Source organism: Raphanus sativus, chromosome 4, assembly GCF_000801105.2.
Source record: "Raphanus sativus cultivar WK10039 chromosome 4, ASM80110v3, whole genome shotgun sequence".
Classification (NCBI taxonomy): domain Eukaryota; kingdom Viridiplantae; phylum Streptophyta; class Magnoliopsida; order Brassicales; family Brassicaceae; genus Raphanus; species Raphanus sativus.
Window position 1 is genome coordinate 19,621,370 of NC_079514.1, and position 26,995 is coordinate 19,648,364.

Here is a 26,995-nt window from a genome sequence, read left to right on the forward strand (position 1 = left end):
AGTGAGGCTTTACGATGAATGAGTGGAGGAAACTGTGACATTTTTATGGTCACTTTGTTTTTATTTTGCACATTGATCGGCTTCCTAATTTAAGGAATAATGAACGTCACTTTATTGAATGATGTATGTGATGTATGCACTATATTCCTTTTCTTAAGGAATATTTATACCTTTTCAATTTTTACTCAGTTTATAGGACTAACAAAAGTTAATTCCAATAAATAGGATCCTTATACAGAAATGTGATAAATGGCTCCTGCATGGTACAATCTATAGTTTATGCGTGTATGCTGTGATTGGTGGTTGCTGGAATTGCCTCGATTTGTTTTTTTATTATTTGGATGGGTCCTTCAAAGTTTTGTATTCCTCCTTCACCACCTACGTGAGGTGAATTTCAACGCGTTTTGTCGAACATTAGTTAAGCTACGAAAAAATTAATTAAGTTATGCAAAATTTTAAAATTTGCGGAATGTCGAAATATATACTAGATTGATTTAAATAATTTATTAAATGGAAAAATAAATATCAATAACTAAATAATTACTAAAAAATTGAAAATAACTAAAATCTATTTAAAATATTTTATTTTTATTAGAAATATCTAACTATTACATTTTTAATAATAGATTAACATCTTATAATATTATAAAATAATTATTGTATGTTTTCATTTACAATATAACTATTTATCATTAAAAATTTATTGCTATTATAGAAAATTTGAAAATAGTATTATCATATATTTTAATAATATGAAAGCGTTAATTTTGTCGATAATCAACTAAAGCTCAACTTTCAACTTAACGAACATTTTATTTATATTTTTGTCCGTAAACAGAAGTTTTTATGCATTTTTTCATTCCGCAATATTTTCATGATTGGTAAAATAGTTGTGTAATTGCATCTAAAACGTGATTCCGCTACTCCGAAAAGTTACCAATCAGAGGATTAATCTATGTAGACTGTAGAGATACAATGATGTTCTTCAATAGTTGGTGTCATGTATATTTGCGCATATAAAATATTTTTACCACTATTTCTATAGATCATCTCCAATGGTACTCTATAATTTTCTCTATATTTCGCTCTAAAATAAAGTAATTATATATAGAGTTACTATATAAGAAACTCTATATAAGACCATCTCCAATGGTACTCTATAATTTCCTTTATATTTCACTCTAAAATAAAAATAAAGTAATTCTATATAGAGTTACTCTATAAGACCATCTCCAATGGTACTCTATAATTTCTTTTATATTTCACTCTAAAATAGAGTAACTCTATTATAGAGTTGAATTTGTTTTAATGGTTTACTCTATAATAGAATTATTTTATAATAGAGTGAAATATAGAGGAATGTTGTTATTTCCACTCTAAAATAGAATAAAATGATAGAATTCCTCTATATTTCTCTATATTATAGAGTAACTCTATTATAGAGTAAACAATTGGAGAAAATCCAACTCTATAATAGAGTTACACTATTTTAGAGTGAAATATGGAAAACAATTATAAAATACCATTGGAGATGTTCTAATAGAGTTACTCTATTTTATGATGAAATACAGAAAAATTATAGAGCACTATTGGAGATACCTTTAGAGTTGGGTAATTTACCCGATACCCATACCCGATCCGAAATATACAAAATATCTGAATGGTTTTAAGGTAGAAGAGACTGAATATCCAAACGAATAATTTTTGAACGGAATAGATATCCAAAGGTAACTTGACATATTTATACTTAATTCTATATTTCTTGTTTACATCTTTTATTTAATTTAGAGTATTTATATTGATGTTGTAGATGGCGCAAGATCAGATAGTATACATATAAAATTACTCACTTAAAACACATTTCAAACTTCTTGTTTCGTACACTAATAAAAGTTGCCTTCAAAATTTCAGAATAACAACCAAATTAGTGTCATACTATTTTCAAAGATTTATCTCCAAAGAATTATTAAACCAGGTAGGTTAATGGTAAAATTTGAAGAACTAAAAAAACTTAAACAATGAATAATTTATTTTGTTTGAAAATCTAATTATGCAAATCCAAACTAAAAATATCTAATATATAAAAGTATCTGAATGGGTTGGGTTCTACATCTCAATATCGAAATACCCCAAAAATTCGGTCTGAACTGTATGGAATGGATATTCGAACGCGTGCAGATCTAATTTATAATATCAATCAAGGCTAAAAGTAGGATAATTACCACTTTTTTTTTTTAACTCAGAAGTAAATCTCTACACTGTAATCGCTGGCATCTCCAACTTCTGGTGCACCACGTTCACCATCCCAAAGCAATGCATCAAGGTCATCAACTCTATTTGCGGAGCTTATATTTGGAAAGGAACATCAGAGGGTAATTACTCGGCTCGGGTATCCTGGGAGACAGTAACTTTGGTAAAAGAGGAAGGAGGACTTGGTATCAGGAAGCTCATTCATTGGGAAAAAGCCTGTACGATTAAGTTGTTGTGACTTCTCTTCTTCAGAGCGGGCTCGATTTGGGTGGCTTGGTTCATTTCAACGATTCTCTCGGGGAGCATTAATAACTTCTGGACCATCAAGGAGAAACAATCCCACTCCTATGAGGTTAAAAAATAGGAATGGAAGGAATACCAGGATTTGGTTTGATAATTGGAGCCCTTTTGGAAACATGAGACGCTTCCTCAACCTCCTGCCAGCGTCAACTCTCAGGATTAGGCAATCTGCAACCATTTTTGACCTCTACAACAATGGCAATTCTGCTCTACCTTCCCCATGATCAGACTCACAACTAGCGCTGCATACTCATCTCACTACCATCTCCCTCTCTGTCGTAGAAGATTCCTACAGCTGGATCCCGCAAGGTACTGAGTTAACTACCTTCTCCACAGGTATGATCTATAAACTCATAAAGGACCATCAGTCGCAAGTCACTTGGTGCAAGATTATCTGGACACAGAAAGGGATCCCGAAACATAACTTCTTATCTTGGCTAATGATGCTGAATCGCTGTCCTACAAAAGACATAATCTTGAGTTGGGGCCTCCAAACAGACCCAATCTGCATCCTCTGCAACAGCTCAGCCGAAACCCGATATCACCTCCTCTTCGATCGCCCTTACTCCTTCGCCATTTGGAATACCCTTGCTCAAAAAGCTGGATGCACTACGATCCGTCAGTGGCAAAAGTGTCATAATCTACATGCAGTCTCTGACAGCGCCGAAACACATGAAACTCCTTGCTCTCCTCGCTTGGCAAGCATCGATCTACTTTTCTGGAGTGAGCGCAATGCTAGGATCTATTGACAACAATTTTGCCACCCTAACTCCCTCACTAGTTCGGCAACCACTCTAATCAAGAACAAAATCTCTTCCTTCAGGGATTCAAGCCCACGCCTCTCTTCTGCGATGCTTCAATTCTGGCACCGCGATTAATCAGGATCCATTGACTTCCCATTACGGCTTTTTTACTTTTCCTTTTTCTAAATCTGGCACCGCGATTAATCAGGATCCACTGGTTCTGGTTCATTTGGGTTTCTGAATTGTACTTGGGCTCTAGCCCATAGAAACAATGTCCTTTGGGCCTCCTTACATATATATATATATATATATAAACCCTTTCTCAAAAAAAAGAGTAAATCTCTAGTTTGTTTCTAGGGAAATTGCACCCTATAACCAAACAAAAAATCCTAATTAGGTAAGTAACCAAAATACTCTTCTCTCTCTTCTTTTGTGTTCATAGCTCTCTCTACTCTCACTCTAGAAATCTAATCTCTATTATTAAAATATAAGTACACTTATAAAATACCCCTAAGTTTTATACTTATTTACAGTCTTATACCACTGAAAATTAAATTAAAGTTCATATTTTAATGTTTGTCTTTTTTCAGTTGAGTTAATTTGTTGTCCTAATATAAATTAAATTATGTATTTTAATTTTTTTCTTTTTTAGTTGAGTTAATGTATTGTCCTAATATAAAATTTAACTTTCTTTCTCTATTAAATCAATTTCGAAATTATTTATAGTTTTATTAATGATGTCTTTTTGGTTTAATAAATACATTTCCAAATTCTAAATTTACCACATTTAATGATAATAAAAATCTCATATGGTATAGTAGAAAAATTATTGTGCCATCATTTATGTGTGATCATGCAACTACATGCTATAAATATGATTTGCAATCGTGTACTAATATAACATGTCGCTTTTGACCCGTATACTAATACAACAATCGTGTACTATTCCCATATATATATATAATGAAAGAAAATATTTATATGGTCACGGATCAAACTCTAGAAATAAACAACAACATCACTAAATTATTTTATAAAAAAATATTTTAATAGAAATTATAGTTCCAAATATGTTTACATATTTTATGTATTTATAAATTTATTTTATTTGGGATGCTAAGATTTTGGAATTGGAAAATATTATGACCCACATCTATAATATTTTAACTAAGAAATTTAAATTTTATATCAGAATATTTTATTAAGCTTTTGATTTTAATTTTTATTATAACTGCAAAAATTAATTTTTAATATGGATTTATGTGTAAATATTATAAATTCGTCATTTAATAGAATTAAAAAAAAATTAAAACAGAAAATAAATATCCGCCCTGTCGGACCGGTCGAAATCTATATTTTGTTTATTTTTTTTGTTATTTCACAAATTCTCCCTTGTTTCTATTTTGAAGACCATTTATTATTTTTCATTCATTTAAACTCAGTAAAATATACAACCAATATAACCGTTGAGGGGCTAAAAACAATGACCAACGAAGGCATGAATCATGAATGAGCAAGCCGGTGTCATACATTAGGGGATTTGTCGTGTAGCAAACACTAGGACATACTTCTACTGAGTTTCCGGTTTTACCCCTGAATTATTTTACAGTTTCGTCCCCACATTTCCTCTGAATTCGGAAATCACACTGTCTCTCACTCTACCAGCTGGAATCCAAGACAAGAAAATGCAGACAAACTTCTCTCTCTCCCTCTCCACTTCTTCGTCTCCATCTGATTGCCCCTTTTCTCCACTATTAATTTGGATTTTTCTGCAATTTGTGTTCCCACACAAACACTGGTTTTGAGACATTTTCGACCTCTTTTATATTTATTTAATTCCACAATTTTCTTCTTCTTCTTTTCTTCTGGGGTTCCCTCTTCTTGTAATCTGAAAAGTTTTAAAATTCGCGATGAAATCTTCGACTCGCCTTGATTCGGTTGTGTTCCAGCTCACTCCCACTCGAACCCGGTAACACCAATCTCTCTTTCTCTCTTTGACAGTAATGGATCCAGCATGTTTAGTTTTTTTTTTTTTTTTTTTTTTTTTTTTTTTGTCACTGCCACCATGTTTAGTTTACAACTTAAAATGCTAACTTTGTGTGTTCCAATCTGTAAAGTCGCTATCTTTTGTGATAAAATCGTTTATATAAAAGTCTAAAGATTGCATTTTTTGTTGATGGGTTGCTTGATAAGATCAAAAAGTTGTGTGGGTTTGTTATCAGGTGTGATCTGTTGGTAACAGCTAATGGAAAGACTGAGAAAATAGCAACAGGGTTGCTTGATCCTTTTCTTGCGCACTTGAAGACAGCACAAGATCAAGTTTCTAAAGGTGGCTACTCAATTATTCTCAAGCCTGAGGATAGTGACAGTGCAGTTTGGTTCACTAAGGGAACTGTTGAAAGGTTTTAAACACCATTTAACTTGTTGTTTTTTTTTTACTGGAACTTTGGGTTTGATATTGGACATTTGGTTTGAATTGAGAGTTTTTTTTTTTTTGCTTTCTTCTTTGTTTTTGTCAGGTTCGTTCGATTTGTTAGCAATCCTGATGTCCTAGAACGAGTTTACACTTTAGAAACTGAGATCAAACAGATCAAGGAAGCAATTGGTATCCAGAACAACTCTGAAATGGCTTTGCCTGTTGTAAGTAAACTTTAGAGTTTTCTTTTGAAGACCTTGTTTAATGTATTAAATTTAACGTTAGATTGTATACACAGGTGGAAGATGATCTACGAGCAAAAAGAGCAGAAAATACAGAAGGTATGCTATGACGATATCAAAGTTTTGTAGATGTCTGTCAGTCAATAAGATTTTGTTGATTTATGAGTCTATGCTAAAGCTTCAGCTCATATAAATGAAAAATATTATGCCTCTTGGCTCTTCTTGATCTTACAGTTTAACCAATATGTGAGAATGTGATTCAGGTAGCAGGCCTTTGCTACAGCTCAGCGAAGAGAAAGCTATTGTACTTTACGAGGTTAACTTTAAAACCAAAATTGTTTAAAGCTATTATTCTCTCAAAAGAATAAAAAGAGCTAATTAATCTTCTTGCATCTTTGGCAGCCTGGTTCACATCCAAAGCAAGCAAATGGATCTACCGCATCAGATGAAAACTCAAAGTATACCCTCACTTGGCATGAAAGATTTGTGTGACTAGTTTAAGTATTTGATTGATGATAACGTGGAATTTGTTTTATCAGAGTTCAAGTTCTGAAAGTTATGGAGACAAGGAGGACAATGTTGCAGAAAGAACAAGGAATGGCATTTGCACGTGCTGTGGCTGCTGGTTTCGAAGTTGATGATATGCTCCCTCTAATATCATTCGCCAAATCCTTTGGAGCTTCACGTTTGCTGTGAGAAGACTTTTATCCTTCTCACATCCTTTAAACATGTTTAATTTTTTTCTATAGTAAGACTTAAGTTACCTCATGTTTTGCTTCATAGGGATGCATGTTTAAAATTCATGGACTTGTGGAAGAAAAAGCACGAAACTGGCCAGTGGGTTGAAATCGAAGCAGCAGAAGTAATGGCTTCGCAGGCAAACATCTCTGCAGCAAACGAGTCAGGGATTGTGTTCGCAAATGCTGCTAATATGCGTAAGATATAATCCATAAATGGTTTATGATGAGTCATCATAATCATGATCCATTGTTTTGCGCAGTGGATATTTATATCAATATACTTCTTGTGATTCAGATGTGAAGTCTCCTTCGGATAATAAAGCAAATGTGAATCAAGAACATGTGCATCCGCAGCAGCCAATGTATGCACCATGGCCAGTTCACTCTCCGCCGGGGACCTTTCCTGTGTTTCAAGGTTATGCTATGCAGCAGGGCATGCCGTACTACCCGAACTATCCGTATCCATCTCCATATCCCTCTACCGATGACTCTAGGCGTAGCTCTGGCCAAAGAAAGGCTAAGAAGTATCATTCTTCATCTTGTAGCGAGGACTCCGGTTCAGAAGATGAGAAAGGAAAATCAGGTAGGAGAAGGAAATCAGGGAAGGTGGTGATTCGGAATATAAACTACATTAATTCAAAGAAGCAAGATCATTCAGGAACAGAATCTGATGCTGAAGAAGGGGCGATAGTAGAGCATGACAATGGTAAAGAGGAGAGTGAAACGAAACGGACAGAGGCTGACACTGGGGATTGGCAGGCGTTTCAAACTTTCTTATTGCAAGATGCTGATAGAAAAGACCGTCCTGCAGCTGACCATATGATGGAAAAGGAGGTTGCAGTGAAGAAAAGGCAAGGTGCAGGGAGATATGACCCTTTGGCTAATGATGAACGCGAAGCAGCAAAATATCAAGAAAGAGATAGAGCTGACGTTCAGAACGGTGTTGTGGCTCGTAAATTCAGAACGGGATCTAGTGACTCTTTTATGGTTCGCCAGAGAGAACATGGTTTTGAGAATTCTTCTGATCCTCTTAACTTGAATGGATTTGATCATCCAAGGAATGGTCTGGATAAGAGATCATCAGTTAACATGGATGATGATTCTTGTATTGTTACTAGGGAAGCTGGAAGCAATACGAGAAATGCTATAGACATTGGATCAGAGATCTCTTCTTACCACCAAACTGATGGAAATGAAAGAAAGGAGATCAATTATGAGCCTCATGATCTCAGCCTGATGCCAGAACGAGAAACAGAGAAGTTATCGGCTGGGTATGATCCTGCGCTGGATTTTGGATCCAGAGATATGAAGAAGAGTAACCAGCAGGCAGCTGGAGTTGCTAAGAAGTCAGTGAGAGATCCAAAATCAAGAAGACTATCTAATGACGCTGCTGCAGATAAGAGGAAGGCTTCAGGGCCAATACGGAAAGGAAGACCCACAAAGATGAGCCCTTTAGATGAAGCAAGAGCACGTGCTGATAAGCTTAGAAATTTCAAAGCTAATCTCCTGATTATGAAAAAGGAAAAGGTAAAATCTCAGACTTCAATAAATATTTAATCATATTATTGATCACTCACTAGTACTACCCTCCTTTGTTGTTTTAGGAAGAAGAAGAGAGGAAACGCATAGAAGCTTTGAAAATAGCAAGGCAAAAGAGGATTGCTTCTAAAAGCAACTCAGCAGCAGGAGGCCAGTCGCAGTTGCCTGCAAGAAAAAAGTTGGTAAACAAGTTTTCTCCGGGCGCTCCTAGAGCCTCTAAGTTTAGTGACTCAGAACCAGGATCATTATCACCTCTTCAACGCCTTCCAATAAGAAGTGCTTCTTTAGGGTCAAATGAATCTCAGAGATTACCCAAGAGTGGTAAACTGAGTACTACCGGAAGTAAGTCAACAGTAAATAGGCTAACAAGATCGATATCACCTCTACCTCCATCTAAGAGAGAAACAATAGCAACCGTAAATAGGGTAACCAGGTCGACATCACCGTTACCTCTGTCTAAGAGAGTTAGTCTAGATAGTCAAAACAAGTCTGTCTCAAGGATAAGACGATTATCAGAACCCAAAATAGGTAATAGTGGTGCATCAAGCTCTTCAGTAAGGTCACTGCGCACAGTAGCATCATCCAAAAAGGCTACTGATACTCCTGAGATAAAGAAAATATCTGCTATTGTTAACTACGACATAGCGAAAATCGCATCTCTTCCCGAACTGAAGATAAAGCCAACCAAAGGTCCTACTAATGTTCTGGTGAATGGGGCCGACAAAATTAAATCTTCTGCTTCTGAGATTAAACCAAGTGGTAGCAAGAACGAATCCTTGGGCCAAAATGATGTTAATGAAACTCCAGTTATTGAGAAGACAGTGGTGATGGTGTTGCCAAATTCAGCTCGAAGTATATCTGCAGATCAGACGAAACGTGAGAAAGCTACTGAAATAACACCGGAGAGTGGCAATGATCTAGTCTTAGTAAGCACTTTTGTTCTAGCTGGATCAGTTTTATTTATCTTTAAAAGCGGTTTTGGTGACCAGAAAGGTTATTTTGTTTGCAGGTTAGGTTGGAGACTCTGAGTGACTTAGTAACAGAAACACCAAAGTTTCTGACAAGTCAGAGTGTTGCTGTAAAACCATATGAAGCTCCATATGCTCGTGTTTCTTCATTAGAAGATTCGTGCACAGTGTACTCAGAGTGTTCCCAAGCACCTGCACCAAGCGTACATTCAAATAAGGCGGCGCTAGAAACTGGGAAAGTCCTTGTACCTGAGAAGAAGATAAGTGAGACCTTAGAGCAATCTCAAACAAAGGAGTCAGCCTCAAAAGGGCTCATAAAACTGTTGAAATTTGGAAAGAAGAGTCAGTCTTCGTCTACAAGTGAATACCATACCGAGTCTGATAACGCATCCGTCAATAGCAATAAGGATCATGGTTCAGCTGTAACCGCTGCTACGACAAGTGAAGGTATAAGCTTCTTAAAACCTTTTACTTCAGTAATGACAACTGAATTACCGGCTCTGGATTAAACTTACATTGTAGCATAAGAGCAAGAATCTTATGTTTCACACCAATATATGGTTCTATTGATGTTAGCATATACATGGTCTAGACCGTGTGGTATAGAAATGATAACCATTACTTGTGTATCTTATATGGAAGTCGTTATATATCTCGGAGGGGGTTAAAGTTTCGGTTTTGTTATCCAGCTTTTACACTGAAGAACCTCATATCTCAAGATGAAACACCTACAGCAGCAGCCGCTTCACAGAAATGTAAGTATACTTCTAATCATTTATTTATCTGAGTTCTTTCAGTGAGTGATCCTAAAAGAAGAGTATAATGGGAGTCTAAAGAGAGATTTCTCACTTTTGTTAAACTTTTTTTTTCAGCTTCTCGCCATTTCTCTTTACTGTCTCCCTTCAAGAACAAGAAGACAGTTTCATAAGAAAATTGAGTGAATTAGAGATCATCTCCAGTTACACATTGTACTGACTGCCTATTTATGATGATTATTTTGCAACCATGTCTGAAAAGAACTACCATTGATGCAAAACACTTGGTTCCAATTCCAAATGCAGTGAAATTTTGCACGTTTTAATTTTCCACCATGAGCTTAATGAACTCCTAGGATGCTTCTCTGGATTCATATGGATAAATTCTTGCATAAACGAATCAAAGACTCGAGTTTATTAAGGTTGTGGATCGATTGGTGATCCAAGTGATTGCGGAAAGATTCCTTGATACTCCTAGATGGCCAGATCAGATATGACACACCGAGATAGACATCCTTAGGATTGCTGGATATCACACACCAACAATAGGGTTGCTGGATATCACACACCAACAAGAACACTTAAGAACTCGTAAACAAGTCAAAGAGAGAACTAGTTTTTTAGGAAAAAGATTGCTTAGATTAAAAGAAGACTTGCGATGAGTTTAAATAGAAAGAAGACTTGAACAGGCTTAAGTGTCTCGAAACATTAAAGGGTATATGCTTCCTTGGTAATCTAACAAAGACTAAAGAATTAGACCAAATTTAAAGAGTTTTCGAAACATAAAACATGAAATAAAAATCATAGTCTAAAAGATAACATAAGGTAGATAATGTTGGTCCAATGCAATCGAGATGTACAAAAGATACATCATCTAGGTGATATGAAAATGAATTTGATGCTTAATTAAAAATATTAGTTGGAAAACCCAATTAGGACAAAACTAACCAAGGGGAAAAAAGTACACCAAACCACTTGCCTAAATGATGATCAGCTTGAATGGTGATAAGTGTGTCTTAGTTGATCAAGCTTCGACCAAGACAATCCTCTTGCTTCCAAGATATCTTAAGTATGCTTCCAACAACTTCATTAAGTCTCTTTGTTCTTGCACGAGTCATGAGATATCCAGCAAACCTTGTTTTTTATGTATATTTATAATTAATATTTTTATATATTCTGGTACCAATTTGGTTTTCAATTCGGTTCCGGTTCGGTTCGATAATTTTGGATATAGAAATTAGGAACCATTCAGATATTTGAAAATTTTGGTTGGATTCCGGTTTCGAATATTTTAGTTCGGTTTCAGTTTTTTTGCCAAGCCCTATCCCCAACATGGCTATGATTCCTTTTAGGTTACGTTCCCATACACTGAAACACTATGAGAAAGTTGTAAGTGCAAAAACGACACAAACAATAGTACTGCAGAAGGTAAATCAGAGAGACAAAATACACAAGCACACACAATAGCTTTATTAGAAATCGCCTTGTACAACTCAATTACAAGTTCTGCTTAATCAGCTTTACACGTCTAGTGTTACTCCCTAACACACGCCACTGAACAATTCCTAAGCTACCCGCTTATGTCTCTCCACCGTCAAGTACTTCAGCCCCTGCTTCAGCACGACCCAGAACACTTCCAAGCGCTTCTCTCTCTCTATAAGATCAGCCTCTGTGTCTCTGTCTCTCTACAGACGACCACATAGCTATCTTATACTAACTCCACGTTCCTGAAATCCTAGTCTCCAAGAAACCACAATTGCAACTTTCCTTTTCTTGGAATGCACTTATTCCTCTTCCTTTAAGTCATAAACTTGCTCCTCAAGTTTATTCCTCTTTGTCTTTTCTCCAAGATACTCCCTTGCTCTCCAAGTCTACACGACTCCAGCTCAGCATCTCGACTCCATATGGTCTTCACCACTCAACCCGAAGTCTGCTTCAGCAACTACGTCAGCAACTACTTCAGGGCGGACATCTTTACATCAACAATCTCCCTCTTTTAGCTTTGTGTGCCGATCAAGCACAACCTTCTTCTGGTTCAACAACCACGTTCCCCACCTGGAAAATTTCACGCTTAATGTGCTCTTCTCCCCCACGAGATGTGCACCACACCATGCTTTTCTCCCCCCACGAGACAAGCATCATCTACTTCAGGACGTCCATCACTATGCTCTTCTCCCCCATGAGATATGCACTCCTTGGACCAGAACACCACCATTCTCCCCCTGCTTGATTGCATACTAAGCTAAAACAGATGCTTAGATATCAAGCCTTACATACACACCTGTCTGCTACTGCATCACGATCTGACGCACTTATCGAGCTACTTCTCGACCCACTTATGTTGAGGACCAGGCTTCCTTCATGCGCCGTCTCCTTGACCATGAGCCTCTTCTCAACCACCCCGAGTGCCCTCTGCACTCATTGCTATAGCCTTGGAGTGATTTCGCTATCACCCTCCTGAAGATCCTCTCGCATCACTTCCTGACGCACTTCGATCTCCTTCCCCTTTGTGCTATAGACAACTCCGTGTCCTAACTCCAGCCTTGATGCTTCTTGATCTTCCTTAAGACCACTCCTACCAGAGCTGCATCCATCTTCTGATGTCTCATCCTTGATGTCATCAAGTCAGCCACTCTTAGCTACAGACACCTCTTTAACCCTCTTGGGTTTAGTGAACGCCTTGTTCACCCTCTTGACCATGTTTCTGCTCTTTTCACGAGCAAAACACTCCACCTTCTTGTGTCCAACCTTTCTACAGAACCAACAGCACATCCGATGTTGCTTCTTCTTTGGCCTGACACAGTTGCTGATGCACCGATCAGTCTCCTTCCTTGTACCAGCTGCACAACCATGCTTCAGAACCTCATGTCTTATATTCATGTTGCTGCACTGATGTAACACTTTCGGCTTGTTACTCACAGCTCCACCCTGTAATACTTCTTACCGCACTCCTTGTCGTACGTCCCGACGCACTTCCTGACAAGTCTCAATGGCTTCACCTTTTGATGTGCTCCCACGCACAAAGTGTGAAAGCCCCTTCTGTACTTCCTTAGTACCCTCAGCTCCTCGATATCCTAGACCCCAGTTCACCTTGGCTGGTTGTCCCATCAAGAGTATCTTATCCAACTTCTTGGATCCACTATTGAGCATCATGATCTGTTTGCGATTCTCAGCCAAATCACGTTCCAGCATCCTTGCTCTCTCTCGTTCCCCAATGACAACTTCCCTCAACTCGCTTACCTTCTGCTCAATAGACTCATTCTTCTCATTCACAGCCGCAAGTTCTTCATGAAGTTCTTCAAGCAGCTCGTTCTGCTTCTGAGCCATATCCTCCAATCTCAGATTCTGATCCTTGACACTCAACCACTTGTTAAGCAGCACGTGATACTCCTCATCATCTGTGCTGAGATCTGAACCAGAGGATTCACTAGATCCCTCCTTGCGTGCACCAAATGCAACAAGATTTACCTTTCCATCTTTTTCAGACTCTGAATCATCAGACGACTGCAATGGACTATCTTTACCCTTCCTTGAGTTTGGACATTCACGCCGTGTGTGTCCAACACCTCTACACTCAGAGCACTTGAGCTCTCTTCGTTGTACCAACGGACAGTTAACCCTTATATGACCAACTCCTTCACACTCGTAGCACTTGAGACTTTCTCTTCTTCTGCTACTGTCACGATCACCTCTCTGGTGACCAACCTGATTTCTCCCACCTGAGAAATTCATCCTCTTGCCAAAATTCCTAGGCAACATGCCCACGACATCTTCAAGCTTCTGAACTTTCTCTGCATCCTTGTCAACTACAAGGGCTATACTCCCTGGCGTGCCTCCTGATGTAGACACTAAGCCACTGCCTGTCTCCATCTCTTCGCCTTCATCATACCCACAACCTTGTCAAACTTGAGCTCATCCGTGTTTGCAGTCATATTTAGGACCGCCTTCTGAGCTCCAAACCTTGCTGGAAGACAGCGTAGCAACTTCTTCACCAGCTTCTTCTCCTTGTACTTCTTTCCAAGTACACATGCTTCATTCGCCATAGCACTGAGTTTGGCACTGAAGCTCGCCACCGTATCCGCATCTGACCACTTCAGATTCTCAAACTGCGACCCAAGATTATCCAGACGTGTCCTCTTGACACTATCATCTCCTTCAAACGAATTCAGCAGGATCTCCCACGCCTCTTTAGCTGAAGTATTCCCCTGAATCAGCTGAAACTGTTCCACTTCAACAGCTCCGAAAATCGCCGATAGCGCCTTTGCATTAAACTTTGCTGCATTGCGCTCTGCCTCTGACCAATCCACCTTTGGCTTAGGCTTCTTCTCATCTGCTGTGACTATGGTAGGCTCCTCCCAACCAGTCTCCACAGCTGTCCACGCATCTTCATTGATTCTTCGAATCAACTGCTTCATGCGAGCCTTCCAATGACCATACTGGTCCGCATTCAACACGATTGCCTTCTGCACAGAAATAACCGTGTCCATCTTCACCTCTAGGATCACACCAGTAACTTAGGTGACCCGCTCTGATACCACTTGTAAGTGCAAAGACGACACAAACAATAGTACTGCAGAAGGTAAATCAGAGAGACAAAATACACAAGCACACACCAATAACTTTATTAGAAATCGCCTTGTACAACTCAATTACAAGTTCTGCTTAATCAGCTTTACACGTCTAGTGTTACACCCTAACACACGCCACTGAACAATTCCTAAGCTACCCGCTTATGTCTCTCCACCGTCAAGTACTTCAGCCCCTGCTTCAGCACGACCCAGAACACTTCCAAGCGCTTCTCTCTCTCTATAAGATCAGCCTCTGTGTCTCTATCTCTCTACAGACGACCACATAGCTATCTTATACTAACTCCAAGTTCCTGAAACCCTAGTCTCTAAGAAACCACAATATGGACATCTTCCATATCAATAAGTGCAACTTTCCTTTTTTTGGAATGCACTTATTCCTCTTCCTTTAAGTCATAAAATTGCTTCTCAAGTTTATTCCTCTTTGCCTTTTCTCCAAGATACTCCCTTGCTCTCCAAGTCTACACGACTCTAGCTCAGCATCTCGACTCCATATGGTCTTCACCACTCAACCCAACGTCTGCTTCAGCAACTACGTCAGCAACTACTTCAGGGCGGACATCTTTACATCAACAAAAGTGAGTTTGAAGGCTCAGACCTTGACATCTTGTCTAATGTACGAGATGACATCTTGCTCCCAATTCAACAAAGAATATGCTGGCATGGCACAACTCGTGAATTATATGAATGTAATCATGTTATAATAGGTTTGTTCTTTTGGTGAATGCAGAAACCAGCGACAGCGTCAGAAGATAACACAGCGGCGGAAGCAAATTTAACAGCTCGGGAAACTAAAATTGACGCTTGTAAACTGGCGTTAATCGCCAAGGAACGATCGGAGACAAAAAAAAAATTGAGTCGCCGCTGCCGCTGTTAATTTCAGCGCGCATCTGGCAGTTATTAATTACTATAGCGACAAAATCTGTTTTTCCGTAACCGTGAATCTGTGATGCATTTGCCATGTTCATAGTTGTTTTTTGAATCGCTGACGCTGACGCCAGAGTTAATTAAACGAACAGAGTTAATGTCTTCATAAAGTAAAGGTAATCAATTTAGATAAGAACCAATCTTCATAGATGTAAAGAAAAACAACAATATTATAAAAGGAGTTATTCTTGGGTTTACTCCCTAGGGTGAACCTTTAGGTTCACCAACCAATAGAAAATTGTCATTTTAGATTTAGTATCTTTTAATTAAGGAAACAAATAACTTGTCAAATTATATTATCTTTTCAAAATAAAATTTAAAAATAAATAAAATAGTATATAAAAACGAATTAAAAAAAATTAATGTTGTCAACTAAACCCTAAACTCTAATACTAAACCCTAAACTCTAATCCTAAACCCTAAACCCTTGGGTAAACCCTAAACCCTTGAAAAAACACTAAACATGTTGTCAACAAAATACTAAACCCTAAACTCTAATCCTAAACCCTAAACCCTTGGGTAAACCTTAAACTCTTGGGTAAACGCTAACCCTTGGAAAAACAATAAACATTTGGATAAATTCTAAACTATAAATCTTAAACACTAAACTCTAAATCTTATAAATAAATATTTTTTAGAAATAATATTTTTAGAACTATTGTTATTTTTATTTATTTAATCTTTTTTATTTATTTTAAAAGCATAATATAATTTGATAAGTTATTTTGTTTCCTTAATTAAAAGATACTAGATTTAAAATGACAACTTCCTATTGGTTGGTGAACCTAAAGGTTCACCCTAGGGGGTGAATCCAAGAAAAAGTCTTATAAAAGTTATTATTGGGTTCACTCTTAAAGTGAACCTGTAAGTTCACCAAGCAATAGAAATTCATTATTTTATATTTGTATCTTTTAAAAAAGAACAAAACTTAGGTTCAACTCCTAGGGTTAACCTTTAAATTCACCACACAATTTATGACAAATCAAAATGGCATGTAAATAATTAAATAAAAGAAATTAAATTTATTTAAAAATAGCTAAAAATAATAATACCAATTCTAGACCATAAATCATAATTTCTAAACTCTAAACATTAAATCCTAAATCAAAACCCTATACTGTAAACCAAAATCATATACCCTAAATTCAAATCCTAGACCCTAAACTCAAACCATTAACTTTAAATCAAAACTCTATACCCTAAACTCAAATCTTAGACTCTAAATCCAAACCGTATATCCTAATCCAAAATCCTAGATCCTATATCCAAACAGTAAACTAAACCCAAACCCTTAATTTAAATTTAAATTTTAGATTTAGGATTTGAATTTAGAGTTTAGGGTTTGGGTCTAGGGTATAGGGTTTGAGTTTAGTGTATACGGTTTGAGGTTTAGTGTTTAAGATTTGGGTTTAGGATATAGGGTTTAGATTTATAGTTTATTATTTGGGTTTAGGGTATAAGATTTGGGTTTAGGGTATAGGATTTTTGTTTAGGGTATAAAGTTGAATTTATGAATTAATGTTTAGGGTTCAGAAATTAAGATTTAAGGTTAAGAATTGATATTATTCCTTTTTAGCTATTTTAAATAAATTTAATATTTTTTATTTAATTATTTACATATCATTTTGATTGGTCATAAATGGTGGGGAGAATTTAAAGGTTCACCCTAGGAGGTGAACCTAAATTTTTATAATTTTATAAAGAGAAATTTTTGGGTTCACCCATAGAGTGAACGTTTAGGGTTCACCCCAACCAATAGAACCAAACAATAAAACAAATTTAAAATATATATATTTTGACACCGTCAGCAAAGCACTAAACTTTAAACCCTAAATGTTAAACCCTAAACCCTTGGAAAAATCCTAAACCTTTGGATAAACTCTAAACCTTTAGAAAAATCCTAAACCTTTAGAAAAATCCTAAACCCTTGGATAAATCATAAATCATAAACCCTAAACCCTAAACCATAAACCCTAAATTTTTAATCATAAACCCTAAACCATTGGATAAACCATAAACCCTAGGATTTAGAATTTATCCAAGGGTTTAGAATTTAGTTTTTAAGATTTAGGGTTATATAGGTTTAGTGTTTTTCTAACGTTGTTAATAATATTTTTTAAAATAAAATTCTTTATTTTACACAACTATTATTATTTTTTATTTTTATTTCTTTTTATTTTAAAATCATTATATAACTTGGTAATTAATTTATTTCCTTTTTTAAAAGAGATATAATATAGAGTAACAAATTTCTATGAGTTATTCTTGGGTTCACCAACCAATAGGAATCAAGTATTTCATACTTAATATTTTTTAAAAAAGGAAACAAAATATTGTCAAGTTATATTATATTTTTAAAATAAATAAAATAAAAACAAATAAAAATAATAGTAGTTACAAAAAATGATTTAAAAAAAATATTTTTAACATTATCAAAAAAATAAACTCTAAACCGTAAATTCTAAACCCTAAACCCTTGAGTATATCCTAAACCTTTGGATATACGCTAAACCCTTGGATAATCTTAAACTCTAAACCCTAAACTCTAGTATATGCAAAAAAAATTAGATATTTTAACGCCGTTATCGAAATACTAAAACCTAAATCCTAACTCTAAATCCTAAACCCTTGGATAAACCTAAACTCTTTTTAAGATTAAATATTTGGTATTTTTAAGATTAAGTGTTTATTGTTTTTAATTTGGAGTTTAGAGTTTAGGGTTTAGTGTTTTGATGACCGAGTTAAAATATTTTTTAATTTTTTTTTGTTGCATATATTACTATTTTTATTTATTTTTAACATTTTTTATTTTAAAAACATAATATAATTTGATAATATTTTGTTTCCTTTTTTAAAAGATATTAATTATAAAATGAGTGATTCCTATTGGTTGGGTGAACCTCTAGGTTCACTCTAGGGGTGAACCCAAAAATAAGTCAATTTCTATTGGTTGGTAAACCTTGTTTCTTTTTTAAAAAAAAAATACAGAATAACCCAAGGAGATGAACTCAAGAAAAGATCATATTATAATATATAAGTTTATCTTCAAAGAAAAGAAAAAGAAATATTCTGTCATTTAAGAATATACATAATCCTCCTATATATTAAAAGAGAAGTACATTTGCCACATGGCGATCATACAGAACTTCTCACGAAAAATCTAGCGATTCTATTGGTCGAATTTTTGTAATTTTCTTTTTGATTTATTTTTCTAATCGAGCTACTAATTGGAAAATCACATTAATTGTTAATCACACTAATTATAACTTGCGGAAGAATCTTAATAAATGTCGACTAATCATTAAATGTCTTAATTGCATAATACGCTTTATATCTAATTAGGAAACTTATTATTATCAACATACCTTATTTATACACATTACTTGCGCAAGTCTCGCATCATATAATATGCATAATCGTTTTTAACATTACAAATTTAATATGTTTCCTTTAATCAAACGTAATTTAATTTACATACCTTAGTATAACCAATTACTTGCGCAAGTCTCGCAAGTAATATTCTTTGGGTCGTTACTACGCGTCGCCATCACAGGACTATATATAGAGTACAAAATCGCGTTTAAGCAAAACAACCATTCTTCTATTTTGAAAGGAAAATGACAATGGTCGCAGCCTCAAAATTTTTTTTTTCTTTGGTTCGAGAATTAAAACCCCGTAAAGATACGTCCCGTATTGAAGTTAGGATTATACGGTTGTGGAAGAACTACAACAAAGAATCAGGAAACACCATTGAAATGGTTTTTGCTGATAAAGAAGTAAGTGAAGATCACACAGTTTGTTAAGATTTTGTTTACTGTTTATTACTAATACTGTTTATTACTAATACTGTTTATTACTCATAATCCTAACGTTTTCATTTTGGTTTGGGTTATAACTAATATTATTACTGATATTGTTTAAATATTCTTCTCTTAACCGAATAGTCCTAACATTTATATGTACTGATTAGTAATATACCAAATCTTTTAAATGGTACTCAGGGGACAAGAATTCATGCTTCAGTTGGTGAACAACTCATAAAAAAATATGGTGACAAGCTACATGAGGGAGATGCAATTGTCGTCCAGTTGTTCAAGGTCTCCGATGCAATTGGTGAATATCGTACAACTCCACATTCGTATCCAACCATTTATGTTGGAAAAGCTGATGAGTTTCCAAGTGAAGTTCCTGAAAAGAATTTTGCGGACTTTACCGATATTCTGGAAGGAAATATTGATAGCAGCTGCTTAGTTGGTGAGTCAGTTTTTTACACAATTAAATGTCGTTGCCGTTATGTTAAATTTGTTCTTATTTTTTTTAAGATTGTGTATTGTAGATGTTATTGGCCAAATAATCAACTTTGGGTCGTTGAAAAACAAAAGCATTAAAGGAAAAGATAACATGAGACCTTTGATCGAGCTACGTGACCATAGGTAAGCTGAGGTTTTTATTTTTATTGTGGTTTTTTTGTTAAGTATCCAAACTCTGCTTTTTATGATGAGTTTTTATTATACAGTAATGTGAAGATGATGTGTACTCTGTGGGGTGGTTATGCTAAACAAGTATACGACTACAGCATGAGTAACATGTCCATAATGATTATTTGTGTTATCAGGTTCTGTTCTGTTAAAGAGTGGAAAGGTATGTAATGAGACTTTGCTAATGTTTCTAATTATTACTCGCATATGATATAATAATATGAATGTTGTATAGGGGTTTACTCCATATCTAGCGGGTTTAATTCCACCCACATTTTGCTAAACCCAACGTGTTCATTGGTTGATGAGTTTAAAGCTTGGTACGTAGCACATAATATTTAGTTATGTTTTTTTAAATGTGATATTTTACTTTTTACTAATGAAAAATTATGTATTTTTCATTTATGCAGTCTTCCTGATGATCCACTTGCTATTACAAATAAAGATAGTAGCCAATGGTCTGTTGCTAATGCTACATCTGTTCGTTCCCGGTTTTTTGTTCTTAACGAGAGGCTAACAATAAGAGACATCGTTGATAGTACTCTGGTTACATTTCCTATTATTGATATTTTTTAAAGAAAATATGAATTTCTATATACTGATCCTAACATGTTGTCCTCTTGAATAGGTTGGGACTTTTATCACTCTGGGGACTATTGAAAACATAGATACTGAACGTGGTTGGCAATATCTAAGTTGCAAATACCACAACAAAAAAGTATTGCCTACAACCAATGTTGATGATGATAACCGTCCCTTGTTCTTCTGCAATACATGTGATAAATAACACATTGATGTCATTTCGGGTATTGCATTGAACGCGTACTTTTTTAAATGTATATAAATGTATTTTTCTACTCTTCTGAACCATGGTATATTATATTTAATTATTGGATAATTCATCCAGTTATTATCTGACATTAAACCGAAATTGTAAGTCAGGTTTAAATTAATTGTCCACGTTAAAGACGATTACGCTTCGCCATCACAAGACTATATATAGAGTACAAAATCGCGTTCAAGCAAAACAACAATTCTTCTATTTTGAAAGGAAAATGGCAATGGTCGCAGCCTCAAAAAATATTGTTTCTTTGGTTCGAGAATTAAAACACCGTAAAGATACGTCCCGTATTGAAGTTAGGATTATTCGGTTGTGGAAGAACTACAACAAAAAGTCAGGAAACACAATTAAATGGTTTTTGCTGATAAAGAAGTAAGTGAAGATCACACAGTTTTGTTAAGATTTTGTTTACTGTTTATTTCTAATATTGTTTATTACTCATAATCCTAACATTTTCATTTTGGTTTGAGTTATAACTAATATTATTACTGATATTGTTTAAATATTCCTCTCTTAACCGAATAGTCCTAACATTTATATGTACTGATTAGTAATATACCAAATCTTTTAAATGGTACTCAGGGGACAAGAATTCATGCTTCAGTTGGTGAACAACTCATAAAAAATATGGTGACAAGCTACATGAGGGAGATGTAATTGTTGTCCAGTTGTTCAAGGTCTTCGATGCAATTGGTGAATATCGTATAACTCCACATCCGTAGAAAATTGGTTTCTATCCAACCACTTATGTTGGAAAAGTTGATGAGTTTCCAAGTGAAGTTCCTGAAAAGAATTTTGCGGACTTTACCGATACTCTGGAAGGAAATATTGATAGCAACTGCTTAGTTGGTGAGTCAGTTTTTTACACAATTAAATGTCGTTGCCGTTATGTTAAATTTGTTCTTATTTTTTAAGATTGTGTATCGTAGATGTTATTGGCCAAATAGTCAACTTTGGGTCGTTTGGAAAACAAAAGCATTAAAGGAAAAGATGACATGAGGCTTTTGATCGAGCTACGTGACCATAGGTAAGCTGAAGTTTTTATTTTTATTGTGGTTTTTTTTGTTAAGTATCCAAACTCTACTTTTTATGATGAGTTTTTATTATACAGTATTGTGAAGATGATGTGTACTCTGTGGGGTGGTTATGCTAAACAAGTATACGACTACAGTATGAGTAACATGTCCATAATGATTATTTGTGTTATCAGGTTCTGTTCCGTTAAAGAGTGAAAAGGTATGTAATGAGACTTTGCTAAGGTTTCTAATTATTACTCGCATAGGATATAATAAGATGAATGTTGTACATGGGTTTACTCCATATCTAGCGGGTTTAATTCCACCCACATTTTGCTAAACCCAACGTGTTCATTGGTTGATGAGTTTAAAGCTTGGTACGTAACACATAATATTTAGTTATGTTTTTTTTAATGTGATATTTTACTTTTTACTAATGAAAAATTATGTATTTTTATTTATGCAGTGTTTCTGATGATTCACTTGCTATTACAAACAAAGATAGTAGCCAATGGTCTGTTGTTAGTGCTACATCTGTTCGTGCCCGGTTTTTTGTTCTTAACGAGAGGCTAACAATAAGAGATATCGTTGATAGTACTCTGGTTAGACATTCCCTATTATTGATATATTTTTTAAAGAAAATATGAATTTCTATATACTGATCCTAACATGTTGTCATGTTGAATAGGTTGGGACTTTTGTCACTCTGGGGACTATTGAAAACATAGATACTAAACGTGGTTAGCAATATCTAAGTTGCAAATACCACAACAAAAAAGTTTTGCTTACAACCAATGTTGATGATGATAATCGTCCCTTGTTCTTCTGCAATACATGTGATAAAGAACACATTGATGTCATTCCGAGGTATTGCATTGAACGCATACTTTTTAAAATGTATATAAATGTATTTTCTACTCTTCTGAACCATGGTATATTATTTTTAATTATTGGATAATTCATCCAGTTATTATCTGACATTAAACCGAATTTGTAACTCAGGTTTAAATTAATTGTCCACGTTAAAGACGATTACGGTGAGGCAAACTTTCTTTTGTTTGATGGCAATGCTCAAGTGATTTTGCGTTGTTCGGCCGCTGAACTCTATGATGAGGTACCGTATAATTTAAATAGTAATATATATATTTTGAAGGTAAAATTTATTTGTATCACTTTTCCCTTTGTACTTGTAGAATCTAGATGAAGATTTGTTACCAGAAGCAGTTAGCGACATTTTTGGCAAGAGAATCATTTTTGAGGTTTCAGTTGATGCTGATAACATCAAAGGAAAGAGCTCTCAGTATGTTGTCCGAATGGCTACTGCTGACCATGAAATGATTGAGGAATTTGCTGCTTTGCCAGTTAAACATGTACTACAGTGATTGGTGTGTATCGTACAACTAATTGTTACATTATCATAATACTGATCGAGTATACTTTTTTTTTCATGTCCTAATGCTGCAGTCTTCAGATGATATTTCTTCTGGTTCAGGTGGTTTATCAGTAACTCATTTGTCTAAAAAAAAAGCCAAAATGAACAAGAGAGTAGCCTTGAGGATCAACACTCCGTGAACAAGAAACTTTTTCTAAAGAAAGTCAATGGAGAGTAAGATAGCTAATGTCTAAGATATCTAATGTTTCGTTACTATCTACTGTCGTGGATTTGTCTTGGTTCTATTTTCTTATAATCACTTTTACAATTTGCTTAAGTACGTTTGTTTAAAGGTTTTTATTTATTTAATTTTTACTACTCTGTTATGAATCTATGAAATTGTTTTTTTATGTTGGTTCTGTTATGAATTAATTCCACGTATATCTTTCAAATGTTTTCATATGGTAATCTATGTTATCGGATTTTATATTGTGTAATTGTGAATTAATTTTTCGTATGATTTTATTTTTATAGACATGTCTTGGTTCATAATTTAATCGACTGACATTCATAAATGTTTAGGAAAAACTTGAACCGGTTTAGGGTGGTCTTACATTCTAATACACTTAGCCCATGATCTATATCGAACTAACTACAAACTGAAGACCAAATACTTATAATGCTATTAACGAAAATGTATTGCGGTTTCTGGATTTTTAACGAGGTCCAGTTGTCATGTGAAAAGTCACGACCCTTCGATCCTGTCTTCTTCTATATAAACTGTACACTGACCGAGAAACTTCCCAAATCTATCATTTCTCTTCTTCGCTTGTTTTTGTCTCTCCAACTATTACGCAAGTAAGTTCTCTTTCTCTTTAGCTTTTCCTTTTCTGTCTATGAAAAACTGTTGATCGATTCATAAATTGTATGTTTCGTTAGGTTTTGTAGCCAACATTTTTATTTTTCTGTATATTCCGTTATGTATATTTTGATTCATAAACTGTATTTTTTGTTAGGTTCCTTCTATGAAAAACTATTGATCGATTCACAAAGAAAGGAGTTTAGATAGGTTTTGTAGCCATCATTTTTATTTTTGTTTTGTAGGTTACGCATATTGATCTTGCTAGGGTTATTATAATTTTGATTTGGCAAATGCTTAAATATTTTTCAGGAGTTTTCATCGAGTTTGTTTGTTATAGTATTTTTAGAATTTACTCATCTTATGTAAGCAAATGGTTATTATTGGTTGTTTCATTTAGAACATTTTATTTTTCTAACCATTACTGTTTTTGATAACATGCAGAACAAGATCTATAACATGGCTACCAACAAGGATCTTAAAATGAAGGCTCCCATGGTTGAAGACTATGGTTCAACCGTAGAAGAGGCATTCAACAAAGGCCGGATGGAGACAACTGAGCATTACCGAGCCAAGCTCTTCATGTACAAGCAACTATAAGATGGCCTCATGAAGAAACATGATGCAGAGCTTGAAGTCTCGAAAACAGAAGGTAAATTGGAACTCATTCAAGAACTTTTCACTGAGGATGCATTCACTGATCTGAAAGAGAAGTTGGAGTCCGAACTTGTGCTTGCTATGGTGAAGGTGTCTGATGTCGAGGTTCCTTACATCGATAGGTACAAGTTGGGTGAGCATAACCACCCCACAGAGAGATATCGTTGATAGTACTCTGGTTAGACATTTCCTATTATTGATATTTTTTAAGGAAAATATGAATTTCTATATACTGATCCTAACATGTTGTCCTGTTGAATAGGTTGGGACTTTTGTCACTATGGGGACTATTGAAAACATAGATACTGAACGTGGTTGGCAATATCTAAGTTGCAAATACCACAACAAAAAAGTATTGCCTACAACCAATGTTGATGATGATAACCGTCCCTTGTTCTTCTGCAATACATGTGATAAAGAACACATTGATGTCATTCCGGGTATTGCATTGAACGCGTCCTTTTTTAAATGTATATAAATGTATTTTCTACTCTTCTGAATCATGGTATATTATATTTAATTATTGGATAATTCATCCAGTTATTATCTGACATTAAACCGAAATTGTAACTCATGTTTAAATTAATTGTCCACGTTAAAAACGATTACGGTGAGGCAAACTTTCTTTTGTTTGATGGCAATGCTCAAGTGCTTGTGCGTCGTTCTGCCGCTGAACTCTATGATGAGGTACCGTATAATTTAAATAGTAATATATATATTTTGAAGGTAAAATTTATTTGTATCACTTTTCTCTTTGTACTTGTAGAATCTAGATGAAGACTTGTTACCAGAAGCAGTTAGCGACCTTTTTGGCAAGAAAATCATTTTTGAGGTTTCAGTTGATGCTGATAACATCAAAGGAAAGAGCTCTCAGTATGTTGTCCGAATGGCTACTGCTGACCGTGAAATGATTGAGGAATTTTCTGCTTTGCCAGTTAAACATGTATTACACTGATTGGTGTGTATCGTACAACTAATTGTTACATTATCATAATACTGATCGGGTATACTTTTTTTTTCCAGGTCCTAATGCTGCGGTCTTCAGATGATATTTCTTCTGGTTCAGGTGGTTTATCAGTAACTCCTTTGTCTAAAAGAAAAAGCCAAGATGAACAAGAGAGTAGCATTGAGGATCAACACTCCGTGAACAAGAAACTTTTTCTAAAGAAAGTCAAGGGAGAGTAAGATAGCTAATGTCTAAGATATCTAATGTTTCGTTACTATATACTGTCGTGGCTTTGTCTTGGTTCTATTTTCTTATTATCACTTTTACAATTTGCTTAAGTACGTTTGTTTAAAGGTTTTTATTTATTTAAACCTTCGTTGGAAACTCTTTTATGAATATTGCATTATATCATTGAGATTGTTACTATTTTTCTATCCACGGATGTTAAAATCTTACTATCCATGGTTTACTAATTGTGAGTAAGAGATTATACTTCAAGAGTGAAGATTTATAATTTATAAGGAAATATCCTATGAATCTATGAAATTTTTATATTTTTTATAAGCAAATCTCCTATGAATTAATTATGCTATCCACGGTTGTTTAAATCTCAGTATCCATGGTTTACTAATTGTCATAAAAAGATTGTTAGTCGAGAGTGAATATATAATTTTTACTACTCTGCTATGAATCTATGAAATTGTTTTTTATGTTGGTTCTGTTATGAATTAATTCCATGTATATCTTTCAAATGTTTTCATATGGTAATCTATGTTATCGGATTTTATATTGTGTAATTGTGAATTAATTTTTCATATGATTTTATTTTTATAGACATGTCTTGGTTCATAATTTAATCGACTGACATTCATAAATGTTTAGGAAAAACTTGAACCGGTTTAGGGTGGTCTTACATTCTAATACACTTAGCCCATGATCTATATCGAACTAACTACAAACTGAAGCCCAAATACTTATAATGCTATTAACGAAAATGTATTGCGGTTACTGGATTTTCAACGAGGTCCAGTTGTCATGTGAAAAGTCACGACCCTTCGATCCTTTCTTCTTCTATATAAACTGTACACTGACCAAGAAACTTCCCAAATCTATCATTTTTCTTCTTCGCTTGTTTTTGTCTCTCCAAATATTACGCAAGTAAGTTCTCTTTCTCTTTAGCTTTTCCTTTTCTGTCTATGAAAAATTGTTGATCGATTCATAAACTGTATATTTCGTTAGGTTTTGTAGCCATCATTTTTATTTTTCTGTATATTCTGTTATGTATATTTCTATTCATAAACTGTATATTTCTTTTGGTTCCTTCTATGAAAAACTGTTGATCGATTCATAAAGAAAGGAG

General features: G+C 34.9%; 1 protein-coding gene across 1 annotated transcript; it reads left to right on the forward strand.

Annotated features, from left to right (window-relative positions):
- Positions 1-4,975: 4,975 nt before the first annotated feature.
- Positions 4,976-10,289, forward strand: LOC108854749 (COP1-interacting protein 7). The gene is made up of 13 exons (XM_018628388.2): positions 4,976-5,262; positions 5,516-5,695; positions 5,813-5,933; positions 6,008-6,050; positions 6,215-6,267; positions 6,354-6,409; positions 6,491-6,643; positions 6,735-6,886; positions 6,987-8,218; positions 8,296-9,156; positions 9,240-9,645; positions 9,888-9,953; positions 10,071-10,289. The coding sequence occupies exons 1-13, from the start codon at positions 5,204-5,206 to the stop codon at positions 10,124-10,126; spliced, it is 3,438 nt and encodes a 1,145-aa protein (XP_018483890.2). The 5' UTR covers positions 4,976-5,203; the 3' UTR covers positions 10,127-10,289.
- The last annotated feature ends 16,706 nt before the right edge of the window (positions 10,290-26,995 follow it).